This window comes from Peromyscus eremicus, chromosome 9 (assembly GCF_949786415.1).
Source record: "Peromyscus eremicus chromosome 9, PerEre_H2_v1, whole genome shotgun sequence".
NCBI classification, from domain to species: domain Eukaryota; kingdom Metazoa; phylum Chordata; class Mammalia; order Rodentia; family Cricetidae; genus Peromyscus; species Peromyscus eremicus.
Window position 1 is genome coordinate 51,977,179 of NC_081425.1, and position 24,693 is coordinate 52,001,871.

General features: G+C 51.7%; 1 protein-coding gene across 5 annotated transcripts in view; it reads left to right on the forward strand.

Annotated features, from left to right (window-relative positions):
* The window catches only part of Sorbs3 (sorbin and SH3 domain containing 3), a 33,016-nt gene extending 10,820 nt beyond the window's left edge, over positions 1-22,196 (forward strand). For 3 of the 5 annotated variants that reach the window (XM_059273373.1, XM_059273374.1, XM_059273376.1), the window contains 18 exons: positions 504-697; positions 3,688-3,751; positions 7,331-7,369; positions 7,777-7,870; positions 9,727-9,817; positions 10,033-10,119; positions 10,221-10,274; positions 11,015-11,101; positions 11,549-11,610; positions 12,130-12,272; positions 12,499-12,551; positions 12,656-12,702; positions 12,865-12,979; positions 16,850-16,975; positions 19,139-19,447; positions 20,169-20,272; positions 20,506-20,612; positions 21,885-22,196. In XM_059273373.1, the coding sequence (XP_059129356.1) occupies positions 504-697; positions 3,688-3,751; positions 7,331-7,369; positions 7,777-7,870; positions 9,727-9,817; positions 10,033-10,119; positions 10,221-10,274; positions 11,015-11,101; positions 11,549-11,610; positions 12,130-12,272; positions 12,499-12,551; positions 12,656-12,702; positions 12,865-12,979; positions 16,850-16,975; positions 19,139-19,447; positions 20,169-20,272; positions 20,506-20,612; positions 21,885-21,946 (1,838 nt within the window). In that variant the 3' untranslated portion in view covers positions 21,947-22,196. The remainder of the gene's footprint in view (positions 1-503; positions 698-3,687; positions 3,752-7,330; positions 7,370-7,776; positions 7,871-9,726; positions 9,818-10,032; positions 10,120-10,220; positions 10,275-11,014; positions 11,102-11,548; positions 11,611-12,129; positions 12,273-12,498; positions 12,552-12,655; positions 12,703-12,864; positions 12,980-16,849; positions 16,976-19,138; positions 19,448-20,168; positions 20,273-20,505; positions 20,613-21,884) is intronic. The other 2 variants (XM_059273377.1, XM_059273378.1) reach the window with 2 other exon arrangements.
* Positions 22,197-24,693: the final 2,497 nt, after the last annotated feature.

Sequence of the window (24,693 nt, forward strand, 5' to 3'; positions counted from 1 at the left end):
GGGTACAGTGACACGGACTAGAAGTCACCCCATCCTTGCTGAAGTCACTCTCTCCTTTTACACAAGTAGAAACTGAGGCACCAGGAGGGCGACTGATGGGCCTAAACTTAAACAGCCAGCAGCTGGCACAGCTGGCGTCAGAATTTAAGTCTGAGTTCGTCCAATCCCATTCCCCCACCAACCCGCCTGCAGCCCAGAATCATTGTCTTGCCACACCCTAGGTGGGATGTCCCCAGCATTTATTGCAAGTGATGATTCCCAGCCCTCCTTCTGCAAACTCTTAGGATAGTCCTAGGAAAACAGAATTGGGTGGGGATAGATACAGATTGCTCCAAACAAAATCCTTTTAAAATTCATTTTTAAGAACCAAACAAGTGGAAGCCTGGGGCGCTGCTGGGGATGGGGTCGAAACTGAACTCACGGGGATCGATGTCCTGAGGAGACAGCCAAGGTCAGGTGGGGACTCCTGCCTTTCAGCTAATGTCCCTACACACCTCTCACAGACCCAGCATGGTATCAGACCTGGCCAGGCCCTGGGAGCCGGCCCTCTGCGAGCCCGAAGCAACCTGCCTCCCAGCATGCCCAGAACTGGTCAGCCACATGGAGCAAGGACAACAAGAGACGGGACAAGCGCTGGGTGAAGTACGAGGGAATCGGGCCCGTGGATGAGAGCGGCATGCCCATTGCCCCCCGATCTGTGAGTCCAGGGCTGGGGGTCACAGAGACAGGGGGCCCAGAGACCCTCCTAAGTTCTCTGTCTATGACTATAATAGGGGTGAGCATGAAGACGATACCCACACCTTGTGTGTCTGAGTCAGGTGTTACATGGTACAGATCTCAGCATTGGAAAGCTCCCACTGTAAGGGCTGAACCTAGCAGGGATGCCTCTTAGTTTTGCATCTCAGTGGCCTGGTGTAGCACCCACAGAACAACTGCCTACTGACTGGCTGAGTGAGTGAGTCCTGAGCGATTGTTCCTCATGCTGTGGCAGGCAGGGAAGGATCGTGTATTCCACCAGGACTCCTGGGGGCCTGACCTTCCATTACCTTCGTATCTTGGGGCCAGCCATATTTCCTCAGTCACATACTCAGGAACGCTTTGTAAGGTCCAGATGTGGTGGGTTAGGGGAAATACACTCTCTCCCTCCCTCCAGTGTTACTTTTGTTTCCTCATGTAGAAAGGATCATTGTAGAAGCGTCGGGAATGTAGAAACAAGGCTGAGGAGATAGCTCAGCCAGTACAGTGCTTGTCATACAAGCATGAGGACCTGAACTCTAGTCCCTGGAACAACAACAACAAAAATTAAAATTAAATTATTTAAAATTTAAATATTTTAGTACTTATAATAATATTTATTTTCAATTAAAATTTTTAATTAAAATTAAAAATTTTTAAAGTAAATTACAAAAAAAATTTTTAAAGGTGGGCATGGTAATACATGCTTATAATCCCAGCACTGGGAAGGGGAGACAGGATGATGTCTGGGGCTCACTGGCCAGCCACTTTAGCATACTTGGTGAGTTCCAGGCCAATGAGAGAGACTGTCTCAAAAATCCAAGTGGACAAGCTGGTCATAGTGGTGCACATCTTTAATCCCAGCACAGGAGAGGCAGAGGCGGGCAAATCTCTGAGTTCAAGGCCAGCCTGGTCTACAGAGTGAGTTCCAGCCAGGGCTGCACAGAAACCTTGTCTCAGAAACAAAATAAACAAGTAGACAGTGCCTGAGGAATAATACCTGAGGTTGACCTCTGGCCTCCACATGCGTGTGGATTCATACACATACAATCTCACACCTACACCCACACAAACATGTACGCATGGGCGTGCACTGTGCACGCGCACACAGATTCGTAAAAGCACAAAGAATAAAAACGTGCCGGGCGGTGGTGGCGCACGCCTTTAATCCCAGCACTCGGGAGGCAGAGCCAGGCGGATCTCTGTGAGTTCGAGGCCAGCCTGGGCTACCAAGTGAGTCCCAGGAAAGGCGCAAAGCTACACAGAGAAACCCTGTCTCGAAAAACCAAAAAAAAAAAAAAAAAAAAAAAAAGAATAAAAACGTAAATCATTATGCCTCTCACAATGGAGGGTCATCATCCTATACACTGAAGAGAGTTCTTCCATATACCACATGCCACATGAAGTTGCCACAGAAGGAGCTGGAGAGAGCTCTGTGGGTAAAACGCTTACCACACAACTCTGTTAAAACTAGGTGCTGAGATATATGTCTACAGTCCCAAAGCTGGGGGTGGGGGCGACCAGCAGAGCCCAGTGGCTTCCTGGCTAGCCAGGCTAGCAGAAACAATGAACTCCAAGTTCAGCGAGAGACCCTGCCTCAAAATGTAAGGAGTGGTGTGTAGCTAGAGTTTTCCTGCCTGGCCCACAGTCAGGACAAATCTCTGACACCCGCAAGTCCCACAGCCGCTCAGACTCAACCAAGTAAACACAGAGACTTATATTGGTTACAAACTGTATGGCCGTGGCAGGCTTCTTGCTAACTGTTCTTACAGCTTAAGAACATTTCCATAAATCTATACCTTGCCACATGGCTCGTGGCTTACCAGGATCTTCACATGCGGCTTGTCATCGTGGCGGCTGGCAGTATCTCTCTGACTCAGCCTTCCACTTCCCAGCTTTTTTCTCCTCCTTGTCCCACCTATACTTCCTGCCTGGCCACTGGCCAATCAGTGATTTATTTACCAACCAATCAGAGCAACACATTTGCTATACAGAACATCCCACAGCAGTGGTGCACACCTTTAATCCCAGCCCTCAGGAGGCAGAGGCAGGAGGATCTCTGTGAGCTCAAGGCCAGCCTGGTCTACAGTGAGTTCTAGGCCAGCCAAAGGCTGCCTAGTGAAGCATTGTCTCAAAAATAAAATAAAATAAAAATAAAGGGCTGAAGAGATGGCTCAGGGGTTAAGAACATTTGTTCTTGCAGAGGACCAGGGTTTGATTCCCAGCACCCACATGGTAAAGTTCACGGCTGGCCATAACTCCGGTTACAGGGAGTCCAACACTCCCTTCTGTCCTCTGACAAGGCAAATAAAACACTCACACATTAAAAAAAAAAACAACAAACTTTAAAAAAATAAATGAAAAAATAAATTAGGGGGTTGGGGATTTAGCTCAGTGGTAGAGCGCTAGGGCCCTGGGTTCAGTCCTCAGCTCCAGAGGGGGGGGGGAAAGTTTATTAAAAATAAATTAGGTAGAGAGCTGGTGAAATGGAAAAAGTGGATAAAGGTACTTGTCATCATTCCTGACAATCTACAGTTGATTCCTCAACCCAGATAATAGCAGGAGAGAATCTATTCCTATAAATTGTCCTCTGGTCTCCACATGTGGGTGTGGCATGTGCAGATCCCACCCCCAGTAATAAATGAAAGAAATATAAAAAAAATATGGTGGAGAGCAATAGACCTCAGCCTCTTCCACATCCACACGCACACACACACACACACACACACACACACACACACACACACACACACAGAGGCACATGCACACGCACACCACCACCACCACCAGAGACATTCCCCAGACCCCGGCCATCTATATGGATTTCGAGGTGCCCAGAGAAAGGTCTCATTAGGAAAGTTCTCAGGGCTTGTCCTTGGGAAGGATGGTGACCAGGGAGGCCTGAGAACGGTGGGTGAGCACGGAGGCCTGACTTTGATTTTCTCATCTCAGAGTGTTGACAGCCCCAGAGACTGGTATCGGAGAATGTTCCAGCAAATTCACCGGAAAATGCCAGGTTAGACACCCTCCCAGAATCCAATGGACTTCCAACGATATGGAATTTGTGGGAGGAATAGAAAGGAGGGTTTCTTTGCTTATGAGATTCTTCTGAATTATGAGATGCTTCTCCCTCCAAGCTCTAAGGTGAGTAGTCCTGAAAATATCCACACATACACCCCCTAAGTAAGTTGCTGCCTATAACCCCAGCACTCAAGAGGCAAAGGCAGGGGATCACAGATTTGAGGCCAGCTTAGGCTACAAAGTGAGACTCTGTCTCAAAAATCTAAAAAAGAAATGGAGGCAGGGGAGAAGAGGGAGAGGGAGGGAGTTTCTGTTTCACCAATGCCTGAGGCCAACAGTGGCCTCCAGAGCATCCTTGGGTGGACAGTGACTAGCTAAAATTTCCTGATGTCCTCTGGGGGCTTCCTGAGGTCCCTCTGAGTGTCTGGTTAGGCTGCAATGCCACTCACCGTGGTCCTTCCTCCACGTGAAACACTGGTGTCTTCTGAAAGGCTGAATGCAGCCAGCCCTGAGCTGCATATGAGCTCTCCACAGGCTCTCTGTGCACTGGATCAATCCTTGCCTGTCTCTCAGGACTTACCGAACACTGTTCTAGGAAGATGCACAATAAGCAGACAGTGGAAAGGGCTAGAATAAAAAGAAAGAAGGCTGGGGAGCAGCCAGTGCAGCTAGGCTGAGACCTCACCCAGAACAGGCAGGGAAGAGGCCCTTGAGCTAAGCCCAGAAAGGGTAGAGAGGAATGTGGCAGCAGAGGATGCTCCAAAGACCCAGAGGGAAAAGCACATCTGGCCCATTCCTGGACTGGAGAGGGAACTCATGTAGGAGACACCATTAGAAGCGACAGGATCAGGTCTTGTGAGGCTTGGAGTATCCCTAGGAGGACTTTGGCTTTTACCAGACAAGAAACCTGGAACCCCTGGGCAGTTCTGAGCAGCAGAGTGACTGTTCTGACAATGGGGGCCGGAAGGATCTCCATTCCAGTGCACACTGCGGGCCACAGAAGAGAGGGTGGGAACCAGGGGACCAGTTCCCATGACCGGCAAGACTGGGAGGAAAAAGGCCATCATGGAAACCGCTATGGTCCAGTCTACACCTAGCAGGGACCCAGACCAGGGCAGTGGGCAGTAGGATGGGGTGGGGAATCCAGGGAATTCCAGGCGGAGTCTTAGAATTTGCGGATGATTGGACAGGACTTGAAAGGACAGCCTCAGGAGTGAATGTAAATCTGAGCACATTGCGGGATGAAGCCGCTGTCTGGCTTCCTTTTTACTTTTCAGGCAGCGTCTTGTGTATTCCAGGGCTGGCCTTGGGCTCGCCATGTTGCTGAGGCTTGCCTAAAGCTCTCAGTCTTCCTGCTTCAGGAGTCACAGGAGTGTGCCAGCCTTTGGTGCTGCCGTGTGTGTGTGTGTGTGTGTGTGTGTGTGTGTGTGTGTGTGTGTGTGTTAAGAAAAAGGAAAGACTGCAGAGGGAGCAGGTTTAAGAGGCATCTGAAGCTTGGTGTGGTGGCACATGGCTTTAGTCCCAGCACTCAGGAGACAGAGGCAGGAGGATCTCTGTGAGTTCGAAGACAGCCTGGTCTATACAGGGAATTCCAGGACAGCCAGAACTACACAATGAGTCCTTGTCTCAAGAAACAAAAAATAGAGGCTTTTTGTTTTCGAGGCATGTCACACCTAAGTGGAGTAGGCAGAGGAATGTCCGAGGCTAGTTCAAGGGCAAGGTCTGAGCTGCACATGGAAATGCCCGGGACTCTTGAAAGAGATGGTGAGTTCCAGTTCTCGAGGCCATTCTAATTTGTAGTATTGGCTTAGCTATAAGCTAAAATTGTGGGACTAGACCACACCATCCTTATTCTTTAGTATCCAAAGGCGATTGGTTCCCCGACCCCCTCCAGATGTTGAGAACGCTGCAAGAACAAACCCTTTGTATAAAGTGTCATATCCAAAGCTATGGCTATAGGACTCTATGGTGGCTCACTCAGGAAGCTGAGGCAGAAAGACTGTCATGAGGTCTAGGCCAACCTAGGCTATGCTATGAGGTCTTATCTCAAAGAAAAACTGAAAATGGGCTGACAAGATGACGCAGTGGGTAAAGGCATCCACGCCTGACAGTCCTTGAGACCCACAAAGCGGAAGGAGAGAACCGACTCTGACCCTCTGACCCTCACATACATGCCATGGCATGCATGTGTCTACACATACACACGCAAATGTTTCTAAGAAAAACAAACAAAAACTCTGAAGGGGCTGGAGAGGTAGTTCATCGGTTAAGTGGCTGGTCTCCTAAAAGACCCGGGTTCAATTCCTAGAACTTACATGGCAGCTCACAACTCTGTAACTCCACTTCGGGGGGATCTGGTACCCTCTTTTGGTCCCCATGGGGAACCAGACACACAGGTGGTTCACAAACATACATACAAATATAATATAAAGTAAATAAAAAACAATAAAATGTAGGTATAAGTATTCATATTTGCATCCATCTGCATATAACCTCTCATTGACCTTAAAATACTTCCAGATTACTTATATGTGATACAAAGTAAATGCCGCATCAGTGGCTACACATACACTATACTGCGTTGTTTAGGGGACAATGACAAGAAATAAGTCCTTGTGCATGTGCAGCACAGATGTGGTTATATTTTCAAAGTGGGCCTGATTGAATCCATGGGTGTAGACGCTGTGGAAACAAGGCTGACTGTGTTTGAAAAGCCTTAAGACTAGCCAAGATCACAGAAGGAGATGGAGAAACAGCCTTAGGACTGAGCTCCCCAGGCGTGGGTTCTGCAAGGCCTCAGAGATGAGAGGGAAGCAGCCTAGGGCCTGGAGGTGCTTCCAGAGACGGAGAAGGAGAGACCAACAGTCTCCGTGCAGTCATGTGAGGAAAGGCGTTTCAGGAGGAAGAGCTGTGATAAATGTTAGATGACTTTGGAGCGGACCGTAAGACTGGGTGCCGTGGAGGTCCTGAGCCCTTGGTCCGAGTGGTTGAGGTAGCGGTGGTAGCAGCATGCCTGCTGGGAAGGAGGAGTGAGGACTGCAGATGTGGTGATGGTCGCTGTGAGGAAACTCAGACACCCAGCAGCAGAGGGAGGTGAAGGCAGGCTCCTGAGAAAGGTATTTGGGTTTTAGAACCGCTTACCAGAAGCCTCCCTCACCCCAACCCCCTGAAAGTCCTGAACACTGGGAGGTGTGGTTCTGGGCGGAGAAGTAAGTAAGAAGGAGGAGCAGGTGGGGAAGGGACATGGGGAGGAAGCACAGCTTCCACAAGCTGGCATGGCCAGGACGAGCCTCCAGAGGTCAGGAGAGGGTGTGTGTGGGAATAAATCAGGAGGGTGTGGGTACCGCCCATTTGGCTCTCCCAGGCCCAAAGTCTGCCAGAAGCAGGCATTTCAAGCCCTCCCAAAGGCTGCCCTCCTAATTCCTTCCCTCCCTCGGGACATTCTTCAGGCCCTGACTCAGCCCTCACCCTCTGCTCCAGGCAGAAGGGAGGCTGGGAGCAGCTAGGCAGGCTCCTGGAGCGCCCTGTCCTCACTCTGTGTCCCATTGGTGACCCAGTCCTTTCCATTCTCCAGACCTGCAACTGGACTGGACCTTGGAAGACCTACCCAAAGGTGAGAGATATGGGTTCACTGGTCTGGGTCTGGGTCTGGTGACTTGTGGCCTGGGCTTGAGGGCTTCCCAGGTAGTGTGGTTCCACACAAGAAGATTTTAAAGGCCACTTCCGGGAACACTAAATCCCCTGGTAGGAGGTGACTAAGACTTCCTTCACTGCCCAGAAAGCCCTTGTTTCTGCCATCTGCTGGCCAGACTTCCCTGGGCCTCTCTGTTTGTATCTGTGGAATGGGTATACTACCTGCCCCAAACTGTTTTGAAGAGTTTGTATCATAAAGCTCTTTGTACAAAGCCCATGTACTAGCCAGGAGCCCATCTCTGTCCCTGTGAGGTGTAACCCAGGTGTTAGGATGGAGGTGAGTACCACAGCCTTAAATAGTCCCTGTCTGTCTTCTTTCACCTCCAGGGGTGTCCTCACGTGCCTCTTCTGCAGACCCAAGGCATCCAGGGCCCCAGCAAAGACCTGCCTCCAGGCCTGGCACAGCAGTGACTTCCAACGGGTGAGCTGTGGGCAAGCAGGGCAGGGACTAGTGTCCCCTTGTGGCCGAAGCTGGCACAATGTGGAACCGACGAGGAAAGGTCTATTTCTCCACTGGTTCTCCAGGGGCTCAGAGGGTTTCCGCTCCTATTGTGCATCAGGAATCAGACCCTCATAGAACCAGAGACCATGAGTGGTGTGTGTGTGTGTGTGTGTGTGTGTGTGTCCAGGACACTGGGGATGGAAGCTGTTAAGAGGAGCTCGGTCACGTGGCCTTCCACTTTAAAACGTGAAAGAAAATCCAATAACATAGGTGGACCCAGGTTTCCACCAGATTGTGGCTGAGAGGTGCCCTCCAGAGAGGGAAGGGAAGAAATTCCTTCCCCTGGACTGAGTGCTCAGGTGCTGCGGGAACTCTGCTCTCTGGTTAAGTACACTAGGCGTGTGTGCCTTTACGGGGTAGAATTCAGTTCACTAGCATAGCCATCACTGACCTGTGGTCTTCGTCATCAGTGAGGTAGTGAGAGGAGGTCCAGATTGGACCCAGAGTTGAGGTCCAAGTCAGCCAACTGCCACTGGGCATTCGACCTTGAGCCTCATGCCTCCATCTTGTAAGTGCGGATGGTGGGGGAGATTGTGAGGACCGAGTGAGCCAGTGTATGCCCCTTGCATTGTGGTTGGCATAGAGCAAGTCTGCAAACATTCTAACACACAGGTTCCCATAGGATGAGAGCTTCCTTCTACTGCCAACAGCACATTCCATTCTCGTGATCACCTTTTTATTATCAAAATGAGAACAGAGTCATAATTATAGGCAATGAATCCTTACCCTGTGGTCAGACATGCCATCATTTGATAAGCTCTACTCACTTGTTCCATGGGTAACTTTCAGACTAAAACTAGAGGCTGGGACATGAAAGCCAGCCAGGAAAGGAACCCTAGAGGAGAGCAGAGGCAGCAGGACATTTCAGTGACTGAGGTGGCCACATAGGTTTTGTTGCTGAATCTAGGCTCCATAACTTGAGTCCCAGAGACCCAAAACAATTGCCCAGAGATGCCCACAGGTTTTGTGTATAGTCTTACATCCTGGGCTATGGTTTGTAGGTGGACTTTTCTGGCCTGCCAGTCAATTCCCAAATAACCACACAGAGATTTATTAATTACAAATGCTTGGCCAATATCTCAGGCTTGTTACTAACTAGCTCTTACATTTTAAATTAACCCATATTTCTTATCTACGCTCTGCCATGTGGTGGTACCTTTTTTCAACACAGCAAGTTCATTTTGTTTCTCTCCATGTTTCCTCTCCACTACTGAGATTCCTCCCTTCTTCTTCCCAGCGTTCTCTCTGCCACAAAAAATCCTGCCTAGCCATTGGCCAATCAGCTTTTTATTAACAATGAGAGCAACACATCTTCACAGTGTATTATTCCACAGCAATGATTTATAATACCACTTGGCTATGGAAAGCCAGCTGTACTGGTACACAACACACCAAACACAAACACCAGATACTTTTGCCAAGGCTACAAGAGAGATCCTGGCCACCCACGGAGTGATGTGTGTATAGGCCTTCTGCTGGGCACCTAGCACCCACTCCTGCATTTGACTGGTGTTGAGCCCAAGGCTCCATACAGCTTGTCATAGCTCCTAGGTTACATAGATACCCGGTGATGGGGCTGGATGTAAATCTGAAATTCACACACTGCCCGCTCTATGACACTAATTCCACAGTAAGGGGGGCAGGTAGACTCCTTCTGTGGGAATGGAGACAATGCTGGAGGAGAAGGGTACAGGCCCTTCTCCTCTGGTTACATTCTTCACCCATGCCTCCGTTTTCTAAAAGGAAGCTGAAGTGGTATTTTTCTCTTTCTTCAGAAGACACTGGAACCACTCTGAAGAGACATCTAGAAACACCTTTAACTATAATTTCAGACCATCCTCTTCGGGGCTCCAACCCCCAAATCAGGTAGACCACCCTGCTCACAAACACCATCCCCAGCTGCATGCTCTCCAGCCATACTCATCTGCTGACACTGAGCAGATAATTTCCTGATTTGGGCTTGTATCCTAAGGAAGGGACTCGTGGGCATATCAGGGAAGACAAGGCCTGCCTTTAGACTGCAGACCCAACCCTAGTTTATGTCCCTTCACTCAAGCCGATGGCCACTCCCATCCATGTAGGTGCCCAGACGTCGAGAGAAAGTAGAGAATGTCTGGACAGAAGACTCTTGGAACCAGTTTCTGCAAGAAATAGAAACTGGGCATAAGGTGAGAGTATTAACAAGATCCTCTAGGGCTGGACACACCCCTCAGTGGGAGCCTGTCCCAAGTGAGTTCATCCTCTTTGATGTACCCTTTGCACCCTGCAGCCCAAGAAACCACTGGTGGATGACCCTGTTGAGAAACTTGCACAGCCCATTGAGGTGAGCGCTGCTGGATGGGATGATGGAAAGACACCAGGGTCAGCAGTAAACAAGGATGACTCTTGTGGTCTTAGCCATGGACCCATGCCATGGCCCCAAGACTCTTAACTCGGCCCGGTCCCGTACATTTTCATCTCTATCCCTAGCACCAAGGACAGTGCCTGTATGCAGTAGATAATTAGTAAACACACACAGAATCATATATATATCAGAGCAGGAAGAGATTAGTCAGTGTGAACCGGAGTTATCAAAGGTACTCGTGAAATGGAGCGTGTGCCTGAGTATATACCTGTGTGTGTGTGTGTGTGTGTGTGTGTGTGTGTGTGTGTGTGTGTAATGAGCAGTGTGATGATGGGGTGGGTACAGTGAAGCCAGGCCATGGAAGGCCATACAGGCCAATAGAAAGGAATTTGGAAAGCCTTCAGGTTCCTAAACAAAACATAAACCTCCCCCTCTCCACGCACACACACACACCACTACCACCACCACCACCACCACCCCATTCCCTCAAAATTAAAAAGACCAGGAAAGACTAAGGCACTCTTGACACCCTGGAGTCCTGAGTTGGGGACTGGTGACAGAGAGGACGTGACACCTTCCCACTATCCTTGAAGCATGCCTGTAGGCATGGAAACCTCTCTTGGTCCCCTCCCTCCAGGCCTGCCCAGACCAGCCTCTCACTTCTGACCTCTGACCAGCCTCCGACACAGTGCCCTTCCCAAAAGAATCTTATCCCCCAGGTCCTGCTAGAGAGAGAACTGGCCAAGCTGAGCGCAGAGCTGGACAAGGACCTGCGGGCCATTGAGACCCGCCTGCCATCCCCTCAGGTACCAGCCTCCGGGGGGGCTTCAAGAGGAAAGGCTTTAGCCATAGCAGCAGGGGACTGAGGGAGCAGGCAGACTAGAAACTGGGCGGACTTCAGCCTTGTCCCATCGTCAAAACCCTGGGCGTCGACTTTCTAAGTAACCCCTAGGAACCCTTCCCGGCCAACTCCGATTCAGTCCATACCCCACCCCGCCTGGTCCCACCCCTTGCTGCAGCCCCAGGGACCCCCAGACCCGACCCGGCCCTGGCTTCCCGGGCCAGCCTCCTTCCTCCGTGCCTCCTCCCTGCACGAAGGCTCGCGGCCGCCTCTAGGACCCCGCGTCCCGCCCCTCCCCGGCCTCCTTCCCTCCCGAGCCGCGAACTTTTCCGGAGGAGGTGGCGGCGCTGGCCTCAGCTGCCCTGGCCCCGGGGTCCCAAGCTCTGATCACGTCCGGTGTCCCCCCGCGCAGAACTCGCAGGCGCCACGACGGTCCCCTGAGCAGCCCGCCCCAGAGCAGCGGCCCTCGGCCCGGTGAGTGGCAGAGACGCCGCGGGCGGCGGGAGCAGAGGGTCTGTTCCCAGCGGAGGGGACGTGGCGCGGGCCGGCGAGGGGGCGATGGCCCTGCCCACGATGGGGGACGGGCGAGCCTCAGAGGAGGGGCCTGAAGATCGGGAAAGTGGCCTAGGGGCGTCCCAACCGCAGCTCTGGAGGGGCTTGTCCACTCCTTGAGGGCCACCTGCCCCAAGCCGAGGACACTGGTGGTGGTGGCGGCGGCGGCGGCCGGCGGGGAGTGGGACCTGAGCCCCGACACTTCCCGCGTTCCCTCGGGCGGCCTTCTCCTCTCCTAACCCAAGGCCTCACCCTTCCCGGCCCCCTGCTGCACGGGAAGTAGGGCATCCTGTTGAGAGTCCCGGACCTGGGAAGACGCCTTAGGAGGCAGGGGACAGGACTGGGGGTAGAGGGAGGTCCTGGGAGGTCAGTAAGGTATGAGGACTAGCCCTGAGGGATGTGAAGTTCCAGGCAGGTGACTCACTGCCTCTGTCCCTGCAGCCCGGCCTCAGCCTGGAGGCCCAGCTCCCCGCATGCACCTTACTTCGGTTCTTCCCGACCCCTGAGCCCCCACAGAATGGCAGATGGAGGAGGAAGCCCCTTCCTGGGACGTAGAGATTTTGTCTACCCTTCCTCAGCCCGAGGTAAGACAAATCCTGTTTTTGTTGGCACTGAATGGCCATCTACCTGCCGCGGAAGTTCTCTCACAGCTATGTGGTGCCCCAGGAAAGGGAGGGTGGGGGCCAGGAAGGTCACAGAGCCCTTGCTTCCCTGTGCCTGACCTGGGTGGGGGGAGGGGGGAGCATAACCCATCCCAACCGGATCCCCCTAGACGTGACCTCCTCAAGCTGAGGTGGTGCTTCTCCACAGAGCCTAGTGCCTCTGAAAGGGGTAGCAGCCCTGCGAGGAAGGAGGAGAAGAAGGTAAGAGAGTCCCCAGGGTCAGGGGTCAGGGGTCAGGGGGTGTCTGGGCAGGACCCTGTCTGGCTGAGGTAGCCCCCTCTGCCCTGACCTCTCCCCTTTCCCAGAGGAAGGCTGCCCGGCTCAAGTTTGACTTCCAGGCCCAGTCCCCCAAGTAAGTGGCCTTCTCCACCCTTCCCCTCCCAGCCTGGGCAGTCTGCACTGTGAGGGTAGGGAAGGGTGGGGCTTTAGTGGGCAGAAGGCTGGAGGGGGCGGTGGTGTGCAGGGCAGGGTCTGAAGAAAGGCTCAGGAAGCAGTACACGGCTCTCACCTGCAGGGAGCTGACTCTGCAGAAGGGTGACATTGTCTACATCCACAAAGAAGTGGACAAGAACTGGCTGGAGGGAGAGCATCATGGCCGCCTGGGCATCTTTCCAGCTAATTATGTGGAGGTGAGTGGGAGAGATGGAGCAGGCAGGCTGGGAGGCTCCATGGCTTGGGAGAGACTTAGACGATGGACCCCGGGTTTCTTGCAAAACTCTGAGGGGTCCGGGCTGTCTCTCTGGAATGCCTTTGGCCTGCACATCACTTGGTGCAGGACTCAGTCTGTCTCCCAGCTCTGGGGAAGATGAAGAGTCTCTTGCCCAGAAGCCGCCATCCTATTAGTGCCCCAGATTTTAACTGTCAGGGCCCATCTTTCTATCCTGATCTCAACTAACCAGAGTGTGTGACAGTTCCCCTATAAATATGTCACTTCTTTCGGGTGTATCACCTGTTTGTTGCTGCCGGGGAGTGATAATTATCTCACTTTATAGACGGAGATTCTGTTATGTAGAGAATCATATTCTAAGTGCAGGCCAAGACCTATAGGTTATTTCTATTTAATATCTGTGTCTGAAGTTGTATCAAACTAAGCCTCTGACATAAAGTTGTCCATAATATCCCCTTCTATTTTAAAAATATTTATTCTTGCGCTCAGGAGGCAGAGGCAGGTGGATCTCTGAGTTTGAGGCCAGCCTGGTCTATAGAGTGAGTTCCAGCCAGGGCTACACAGAGAAACCCTGTCTCGAAAAACAGAACAAGAACAAAGAAACAAAAGAAATGATTCTTGTATGCGTGTGAATGTGCTTGTATGTGAAAGCACAAACATGCCGTGGTGCACATCTGGAGGTCGGAGGTCAACCCTGGGGTGTCAGTTCTCACCTTCCACCTTGAAGCTGGGTCTCCTGTTTTCACCGTCCAGTGTGTGGCTTTTTCATGGGTTCTGGGGAATCTACACTCAGGTGGCCAGGCTTCTGCTCTCGCTCACTGAGCCGTCTCCCTGACCCCATTCTCCTTTAACGTTACTAATGTCCATAATGATTGTCCTGTCACCCTGGGATTGCGGCATCTTTCATTCTGGCTACAGATTATTTCCTCGGTCTCTTCAACAGCTTACTTTTCTTCTTCTTTTTTTTTTTTTTTTGGTTTTTCGAGACAGGGTTTCTCTGTGTAGCTTTGCGCCTTTCCTGGGACTCACTTGGTAGTCCAGGCTGGCCTCGAACTCACAGAGATCCGCCTGGCTCTGCCTCCCGAGTGCTGGGATTAAAGGCGTGCGCCACCACCGCCCAGCGTCAACAGCTTACTTTTGATTTGCTCAGTTTTCCCCTACCATTTTTGTTTTCAATGTCATCCTTATCCTTTCATTTTTTACTTTTCTTGTTCTGTGTGTCAGAGTGAAAAGTTTCGCCTGTCTTCTCTTTTCTTCTTTCTTCGTTTTTCCTTTGATGGGAGTTGCACAGCAGCCCAGGCTGGCCTGGAACTCCCTAGGTAGCCCAGGCTGGCCTCCAATTCATGAGGAGCCTCCAGATTCATGCTAGTGATTGATAATATTATATTTGATACTACAAATTTCCATCAAAACACTGTTTCAGCTGCATTCCACAAATTGTATTTTTTTTGTTTGTTTGTTTGGTTTCCTTTGAGCCAGGATCTTATTATGGTGTGGAACTCACTGTGTAGACCAGGCTGGTCTTGAACTCACAGAGATCTGCCTGCCTCTGCTTCTCAAGTATTTGGGATCAAAGATGTGTACCACCAGGCCTGACCAAATGGTTATTATTATTATTATTATTATTATTTGTTGTTGTTGTTGTTGTTTAACTTACTGTTTTCTCATTTCCTTTCTGATTTCCCTTTGGTACCTGGGTAGACTTGTAATTCAGGCTGTCACTTTCACAGGCTTTACGTAAGATTCTACCCCCCCCCATACATTAATCTCTCTGTTTTCACTGAAGTTTTACTTAGTATATATAGACATCTAGTCCATCAGTCATCTACAGCTCAGTGTGAAATGGTTGATTAGCTTATTGACCTTTTTTTTTTAGTTTTTCGAGACAGGGTTTCTCTGTGTAGTTTTGGTGCCTGTCCTGGATCTCTCTCTGTAGACCAGACTGGCCTCAAACTCACAGAGATCTGCCTGGCTCTGCCTCCCGAGTGCTGGGATTAAAGACATGCACCACCACTGCTGGGCCTAGCTTATTGAATTTTATGAATAGGCCAACCAAGAAAACATGAGGATTCAGAGCTCTGGTGGGTCCAAAGGGGAGGAGGGACTAAGACACTTGAACCAAGGGCCACTTGGCATTCAGCAGTAGTAAGAGATGGAAAAATTGAGCACATCCCTTTAATCCTAGCACTTGGGAGGCAGAAGCTGGTGGAACTCTGTGCGTTTAAGGCCATTCTGGTCTATATAGTTAGCTCAAGAACAGCCAGAGCTATATAATGAGACCCTGTCTAGAGAAAACAAAACAAATAACAATAATAATAAATAAATATGCCAGGCGGTGGTGGCGCATGCCTTTAATCCCAGCACTCAGGAGGCAGAGGCAGGCGGATCTCTGTGAGTTCAAAGCCAGCCTGGTCTACAGAGTGAGATCCAGGACAGGCACCAAAACTACACAGAGAAACCCTGTCTTGGAAAGAAAGAAAGAAAGAAAGAAAGAAAGAAAGAAAGAAAGAAAGAAAGAAAGAAAGAAAGAAAGAAAGAAAGAAAGAAAAGAAAGAAAGAAAAAAAGAAAGAAAGAAAGAAAAAAAGAAAGAAAGAAAGGAAGGAAGAAAGAAAGAAAGAAAGAAAGAAAGAAAGAAAGAAAGAAAGAAAGAAAAAGAAAGAAAGTAAGTTTCGGTTTTAGATCAAGTTACTCTGCAGCTCAGAACCCTTTGAGGTCCTGGGAGTTAGACATATTCCCTGATAGGCAGGCAGACAGGGAGAAGGGCCATGACTAGGTAATAATTGTGGTAAATTTCCAAGATGGGCAGCTTCTTCCTCACCCTCCTGACTTGAGACAAAAGCCTGGCAGCTTCAAACAAAGGCCCCATAAGCTCTTGTGTCCCACCAGCAGGCCCCCCTGCTGATGGACTGGCTCAGCAAGTCCGTGCCTGATTAGGGAGTGTGTTATGTGACAATTGTGGGCCAGTCAACCACCCTTTCTTCTAACAGACCAACCCTGAATCAGGGGAGGAGGAGCCTTCAGGGGCTTTAAAAACCCCAACCCTCACAAGAGACTGAATTTTTCAGCTTCCTGAGTCCTCCCTGTGCTTTGCAGAGGGTCTTTTGCTCTGTGTGTGGCTGCATGTGTGAGTGTCCTCATCCCCAATAAACACCTTTCTCCAACTGCCGATTCTGTCTGTGTGCTTGAGATTTCTCTGCCGCTGCCTGCTGCGTTCAAGATCTTCCCTGCTTTTTAATTCTTTAACTGGCAGAGAAAATGAACCTGACCGAGACCCCTAGACTGTATGTCTTAGTCACTGTTCTATTGTCGGGAAGAGACACCATAACCAAGGCAACTTTTATGAAAGAAAGCACTGGGGTCTTGCTTACCATTTTAGAGTCTTAGTTTACTATCGTCATGGCAGGGAGCATGGTGGCGTATAAGGTGCTGGAGCAGTAGTGGAGAACTACATCCTGAACCACGGGCAGAGAGAGAGAGAGAGACAGAGACAGAAAGACACAGAGACAGAGACAGAGAGACAGAGAGGAGGGAGAGAATCACTGGGCCTGGCTTGGGCTTTTGAAACCTCAACCCCAATGACACACTTCCTCCTCCAACAAGGCCACACCATCTAATCCTTCTAATCTTTTCAAACGGTGCCACTCCCTGGTGACTAGTCATTCAACTCTATGTAGCTCCGGGGGTCGTTCTTACTCAAACCACCACCCTGTATCACCTCCATATGCTTCTGTGGCCCGCTTAAGGCAGCCGTTGGATTGGCTTCTGTCTTTGCCTCCGCCATGTGTATCCGGTTAACATCTGGTCTCAACTCTTCCCATGACCTCCCTGCAGGTGCTGCCTGCCGATGAGATCCCCAAGCCCATCAAGCCGCCCACATACCAGGTGCTGGAGTACGGAGACGCTGTGGCCCAGTACACCTTCAAGGGGGAACTGGAGGTGGAGCTGTCCTTCCGAAAGGTGAGGGCAGGCAGGGTGTGGTAGAGTGGACACACACGGGAAAACAAAGGTGACCCTGCAGAAAGAAATATACTTTTTTTTTTTTTGGTTTTTCGAGACAGGGTTTCTCTGTGTAGTCTTGGCTATCACGGACCAGGCTGGCTTCAAACTCACAGAGCTCTGCCTGCCTCTGCCTCCCGAGTGCTAAGATTAAAAGTGTGCACCACCACCGAACATTTTTTAAAATGTCAACTATACCTAGAATTTTGGTTTTTCCAATCTCTTGATTAGGTTACTTTTGGTTTTTGGGGTTTTTGTTTTGTTTTGTTTTTTGGTTTTTCCAGACAGAGTTTTGTAGTTTGGGAGCCTGTCCTGGAACTCACTCTGTAGACTAGGCTGGCCTTGAACTCACAGAGATCCACTTGCCTCTGCCTCCCAAGTGCTGGGATTAAAGGTGTGCGCCACCACTGCCTGCCCTTCATTTTACTTTTAATTTTGAGACAGGTCTTGGTAAATTGCCCAGGCTGGCCTTGAACTCACTCTATAGACCAGGTTGGCCTTGAACTCACTCTATAGCTCAGGTTGGCCTTGAAGTCACTCTATAGTCCAGGCTAGTCTTGAACTCACTCTTTAGCCTAGGCAGGCCTTGAACTCTCTGTATGAGTGGTTTGCCTGCATGTGCGTGTGTATCTTGTGTGCAGTGCCCATGCAGGCTAGAAGCAAGCACCAAATCCCCTGAAACCAGAGGAACAGATGGCTGTGAGCCACTGTGTGGGTGCTGGGAATGGACTTCCAGTCCTCTGCAAGAACATCAGACGCTCTTAACCACTGAGCATGCCTCCAGCCGCAAGGCCTTGAGCTTTTGATATTCTTGCCTCTCCAGTAGCTGGGATTGTAGGCCTGAGCCATGGCTTAGCCAATTTATTTAATTTATCCTTTTTTTTTCTGGTTTTTTGAGAGACAGGGTTTCTCTGTGTAGTTTTGGTGCCTGTCCTGGATCTCCCTCTGTAGACCAGGATAGCCTCAAACTCACAGAGATCTCTGCCTGGCTCTGCCTCCCGAGTGCTGGGATTAAGGGCATATGCCACCATCGCCTGGCTTATTCCATTTTTGAAAAAATATTACGGACAGTGTCTTACTCTATTAGGCTGGCCTACCAGGATAGCATGGAATTCACTGTAGTCCTCCTGCCTCAGCTGCCCAAATACTAGGATTATAGGTATGAGCCATCATGTGTTTTTATTAACTGCGGGTTGGCTGGCTTATTAACTGCGGGTTGGCTGGCCATAAGGATCATAATCTACATTTTTAAAGAAATTTTGTGTACAGGACACTGTGTCAAACACCAGGCCTTTATGTGTGCACGTACATTTGTGTTTGTGGCTCCTGGGATGTCACTGACATGTATGTTTTGTGCTAGGTTATGGTGAAGAAAGTGAGCTTTCTATGAGATGAGGAACTTTGGTTGAATTTGGGGGCAAAGCCTACAGATGCCCCTAGTGAGTTCCTCCAAGAAAAGCTGGCCCCAGAGGCAGACAGGGATGGAGGTGGGCGGGGTGGCTGGGCAGGAGAGGGCTGGGCAGTGAGGGGTGGCAACATCCCCCTGACAGTAGCCCTGCTGAGATGGTGGCCGTTTTACTCCAACCTCTAAAACCATGTGGTCCTGAGAATGCCTTCTGCCCTGGGAGGGGGTCACAGGACACGTGAGTCAGGGGCACGACTGAGTTGTGGTGACATGTTAAGATCTGTCCAGCGCCGCTTCTAAGGCCACCCTGGATTTTGCGTCTCATAGCAACAGCAATGGTAGGTTATCCCACTTAATACAGAGCAGCTTGCCCAAGGCCACATAGCTGGGACTTGGCTTTGGGGTTTGCACCTGAGTAATTAGCCACAGTCCCACTGTGACTGGGGGTAGGGATTGATATCGTTATGAGCCTGCCAGGGGTACGACCTGATCAAAACCCAGCCCCGCCTGCTATGGGAAGAGTTTAGTCTTCCATTTGTTCCTGACTTCTCCTCCATTTTTAGCTGTGTGACCTTGGGTAACCTGCTGACCCTTTCTGGGACTGATTCCCTCAAGCATGTAACGTGTTAGGCCTGAATGAGATGACCCAGGTAGGCCACCCTCAGGTGTGTGATGCCCAAGAAACCCCTGCTGACACAAACCCCTCTCTAACCCCTCAGGGGGAACGCATCTGCCTGATCCGCAAGGTGAATGAACATTGGTACGAGGGACGTATCACCGGCACAGGACGCCAAGGCATCTTCCCGGCCAGCTACGTGCAGATAAACCGGGAGCCCCGGGTCCGGATCTGCGATGATAGCCCCCAGCTCCCTGCATCGCCTCACCTGACAGCCACTGCCCGTGTTGCCTGTCACCCCGGCTCCCCCTCAGTACAAGTGGACCCCACTGACTGGGGAGGTTGGACCTCCCCTCGCCGCTCTGGCTTCCCCTTCCCCATCACCCTCCAGGAGTCCAGACCCCAAACCCAGGTGAGGTGGCCTGCTTCTCACCCTGCCTTCCTAGCCTCTCGCTGGTCCCCACTGGTAATCCTTCCTGGACAGCCTCTGGACGAAGAAGCGAGGGGCTGGGCAGTACCTAGCGTGGCCTCATCTTGATTTGGTCCTAATCCTCTTGAGGTGATTCCTGATCTCTGGTCCTCCAGCTCAGAGAGGCATGGGCAGGACCCAGCTCTGTGTGGACCAACTGGAGTGACGGGCTAGACCTCCTGAGCCTCCAAGATGCCGCTTTTCAGTGTGTGTCTTTGCTGAGTAGTGCTAGGTATCAGGGCTCTGGTGCTTGCTTGCTGTGTGGCCCACAAGCAAGTGGTTTATACTGTCTGGGTTTGAGTCACCCTGTGTAGAAAAGCTAACCGTCATCACTGGAGGAGATGGATGGGTAGGTCTGAGCAAAGGCGTTTGGCAACCCTTCATCGTGCCCTTGGCCCTGGGTTCCTATGTTCACAGCACGCCTCTCTGAGCAGGCACAGCTGCTCCTGGCTCCTCCTCGGACCTGTTTTGTCCTTGCTGGTGCTCAGAAGTCCAGCCACTCACCCTGCCTGGGGCCTGGGCCCACAGCCAAGTCCCTCTGAAGTGAGCTAGTCAGAGCCCACCCTCCTGGGCCCGACAGTTTAATGAAACAGCATGAACACTGCTCCTACTTCTCCCTCACACCTCCTCTTTGTGACCTTCCTTTCTTCCCATGAACCCCCAGAGTCTCAGCACTCCTGGACCAGCCCTGTCCCATCCACGAGGCACCAGCCGCCCCGTAGATCTGGGGACTTCCTCCCCAAGCACCACAGCGATACACTGGACTCCGTGAGTACCAGCTGAGGATGCTTGCTCTGGGTGGGCATTGCTGGCAGGCAGTACTAATCCCAGGTCCTACCCTCCTTCCCCTATAGGTTGGGGAAACTCCTAAGTAAAGCTCGTCTTTTGGTGCTTAGGTGGTGAGGAGAGGGGGCCCGGAGTGACAGCTCTTGGTAGACCTGTCAGCAGGTCTGGGAAGGTGCCCAAGGCCTCTCTGGCTGCCATGCCGCCATTTCCCACAGGTACCGAGCTATGTACCAGTACAGGCCCCAGAATGAGGATGAGCTGGAACTTCGTGAGGGGGACCGCGTGGATGTCATGCAGCAATGTGATGATGGCTGGTTTGTGGGTATGTGGCCTGTGGAGGGGAGGGCAGGCCAGAAAGACGAATCTCAGGGTCTCCCTGGAGACTTGAGTGGCAGTGCTGAATCAGTTAAGACTCATAGCCAACACCCCCAACCTACCCTCCATCCCAAAGAGAGGCAAGGCCCGGGGAAAACTGTCTCAGCATGTGCTCAGTGATAGTCACATTTGGGACAGGCTTCCTGACTTCCAGACCCCTGCTCCTTCTCGCCGCATACCATACCACGGCTTCCACAAGCAGGTCTCACATCCGGGGCCTTCTGCCCTGCCCCCGCCCGCTCCCACAACCTGGGAAACGATATAATATCTCAGCCCTCGACTACTGGCCCAAGGCATTTGCGCTTTAAGGCCTAAGACCCAAAGCCTCGTGTTGCTCTTGTCTGGTGCCAGGTGACCTACCCACCAGACTCCCCAAAGTGGGCAAGCCTTGTGTACTCTTGGCTTCAGCGGTGAGGCCAGGGAGAGCCGTGAATGGCTAGAAGCCCCGCCTCCTGCCAAGCAGACTTTGAGGCGCACAGGATTGAAGCACGGCCTGGGCAGAGGCGTCGTAGGAGCAGACCCTTGATAGTGCAGTCTCCGCTTTCCAATATGATTCTGGGTGGCTTGTCATACCACAGAGGTTAGCGGTCCTTGCCTCTCTTTTCACCCGTACACGTTTGCTTTTGAATTTCTTTATACCACGAATGAAGCCATAAAGCTACAGGGAATGACTTGGACCTGTGCTGTCTGGCATAAGAGTATTCAATAGCCACGTGTGGCCACTTACGTATAGATTGGTTAAAAAGAAAGAAAATGAAAGGCCCTTCATCCTCGTCCTAGCACATTTCAAGTACATTCCCTCCCTCGCCCCAGGACACGTGTGTCTCCAGTGGTCTTAGCGAGCCAAGAAGCCTGGCTTACCATCCCAGCTCTACCCCTAGGCAGCCCAGTGCCCATCTCTGAAATGAAGGTGTTCTACTAGATCAGTGGGTTCAGTCCGTAGACGGTCTGTGATTCATCTTCCCAGTTCGGGGTTTTCTCAAAGCAGCGTGGTGGAGTTGGTGCTGTGTGCAAAGTTGTCTTCGCTGGTTGGTCCGCAGTCGCGGCTTTGCATATCTAAGCTTGCGCCGCCAGGGGGCAGGAATGAGCAGAGGAAAATCAAGTCCGCCCCCCCCCGAACCCCCCCCCCCTCCGAGAACCTGATTCCACTTGCAGTTCCAGGTTCTGTCAGCGGAGGGCGCGCCCTAACCCGCAGTCACCTGCCTTTCCTTTTTTTCAGGTGTCTCCCGGAGAACTCAGAAATTTGGGACATTCCCTGGAAATTATGTAGCCCCGGTGTGAGTGGTCTCCATGGCAGTTTGGAGCCAACGAGGATGGGGTGGGGAGCAGTAGCACTATGGGAGGGAGAGAGGCCCCCCACATCCTCCTTCCCCCAGGACCTGTGCTCCCAGCATCTGCAGAGACCCCGGCAACCTTCCCTCCAAGCCCCCTGGAAGTCCCCTGGACTGATTCCCACCCGTGAGTCACAGGCATTCCTTTGACAGCTCCCCCTCACCACCCCTCAAAATACAGACGTCTGCTCTGATGTGGAGACTGTCTCCAGGCCTTATTGAGACCAGACCCCCCAGGCCCCCATCCCCCCAGCGTTTCCCCTAATGGGGACTGGCTCCCATTCACCCCCATGGGGTTCCTCTAATAAGGACCAGCCTCCTACCCTGGTAGAGACCAAAGGACTCCTCCCCGTTTCTCACCAGCTGGCCTGCCACCATTTTACCTTCTGGCGTCCAGCTGGGCCTCAAAGCAAGGTGAGGAACACCTTGTTAGCCTTCAAAGCCCAGTGAGAGGCCTTGCCTCTAGGCTTCCTCTTCCCAGAGGCTACTGACCCCCTGAGGACCTCCACATGTACTCTGAGCCCTCCGACTAAGGCCCACAGTTGCCCTGACCTATCTCTCAGAAGATAGATTTACAGGGAGACATGCTTGCTGCCCCAATCCCCAGGTCTCCCCAGTATCTAGGTCCCCTCTGGAAGAGAATGTACAATAAACACGGATACAGGGATATACACGTCTGCATCATTTTCCTCTGGGTGGGTGTAGCAGGGTGGGGAGGACTCTGCCCATTTAGGAGCGTGGGATTTCTTTTCTGTCACGGGTAGTGGCTTGAGGTAGGTGGGCCGACTGTATGCAGGAGGAGAGTAAATCACCCATGTCTCCTGTGTCAGCAGGAATGACAGGCAGAATGGACCAGCTCCAAGGACCAGATAGCTCAGAGGTGCTGAGAACAAGTGTCAGCGGAGACAGGGGCAGGGCTGATGGGAGGGAGAGTCCAGAGCTGGGGACGGATATGCGTTCTTCATTCTGGAGCTGTTACCAGGCGGTGGCTGAACTTGATGACATGTCTAACTGTTCCCCACTTAACGCCCCCCACGGATGCCCCATCTCCACACCAAACTCTGGTGTTGTTCTTCTCTGGGCTCACGTCTTTTTGAGCGTTCAGTTTGGAGAAGCTGGGAGTGGGTGGGGCAGAGGTAGCCAAAGCCACTCTTCTCACCCAAGGGCTTGGTGGCCTCTGGGGACATTAGCACATCCTGGGCCCGGCCTTTCCTCCAGAAAAGGAATTCCCTTTGTCGCTGAGTCAGAGTCTGACTCCAAGACCCAGGTTGGCCTGGAATTGGAGGTAAATCTCCCGGTTAGGCCTCCACTACAGCCGCCACACCCACGGATCGGCAGCTGCACTCTTGGGCTGTTGCTGGCGGGTGAGCAGGCAGTAAGGGGCTGTGCCTGTGTGTCACCAACCTAAACAGTACACCTGCCTGACGGGAGAGGAGCTCAGAAATTCAGAGGCCACATCCTTATTGGAGGCTGCAGCCAGCTCGACCTCATCCCATCCCATCTATCAAGTGCCCTGACAGTCCCTGTCCAGAGGCCCCTGGAGGAGGACAATCACGTAGGGACGACTTTGGGGTGGCCTAGGGTTGGGCTGCTTCTAGGTTCTTCCTGGTACTTCTGTCTCCTGGGCCTGTCACTTAAGGTGTCCTTACCCGGGGCAGGTGGGTAGAGTTGGTGACTGACATGCAGAGCGGTGACCTGGCCCTGGCTGGTTCCTTGAGCCTGGGTGTGGCTTGGACCCCAGCCAGGGTGGTTAAACAGCTGCTTGCAGAACGAGACCTGCGTGCCCTTATGCCCTCCTCCATTCAGTGCTCATCTTGGTCTGGTTCTGGATTGGCCAGTCCCTCCCATTGCCCAGAAAGGATGAGTCGCGAGGGCCCTGCTGGCCTGCTTTTCATCCCTCACCCTCGCTTGTTTTACGTCCCTTGGTGCCCCTCATGAAACATCTCAGGGTTGCAACTTTTTCCCTGAGCAGACACCAAACCTTCTCTTTGACGCGGCTCCGGAACCTCTCCCACAGCCACCAGGCGGGCCTGTGAGATGGCCACGCTGACACCTTGGCCTGGTGAAGAGAGTCCGAGGCTGCTGGGGTGGCCCACCCCTCAGACAGGTGAAGGATATGGACTGGCACCCAGTACCCAGAATCATTCAGAGCAGGACAGGTCCTTTCTGCGTGTCAGAGTCATGCCCTTGGTCAGTTGACTCTGTAGCGGGATTTGTGAATACTCCACCCAGAGCAGGGAGGCCTGTGGTGTTTTCAGAGCCTGTGTGAGGGACCCTTGAGGGTCCCTGAGGACAGTATTGCATGGTTCCTGGCAGACAGTGGGTGCTCAGTAAAGACTTGTTAATGAATAGTGTTTGAATCATTGATTGGGTGAAATGAATTCTTTTCTGTTGCCTTCTCTCCCTACCACACCCCTTAACTTTTATGTTTTGTAATCCTTGAACTTCTTCTGTGGGAAATCATCTGCATAGCAGGAGGGTAAAATGGACATTACCACATGGAGAAACTGGGGCTCCAGAGAGCTGAGGAAACTGCCTGTCCTGTTTTTCTTTCTCTGTTGCTGTGATAAAACACTGTCACCAGGGTTTCTTTTTTTAAAATTTATTTTTATGTGCATCGGTGTTTTGCCTGCATGTATATCTCTGTGAGGGTGTTGGACCCTGGAGTTACAGACAGTCGTGAGCTGCCATGTGGGT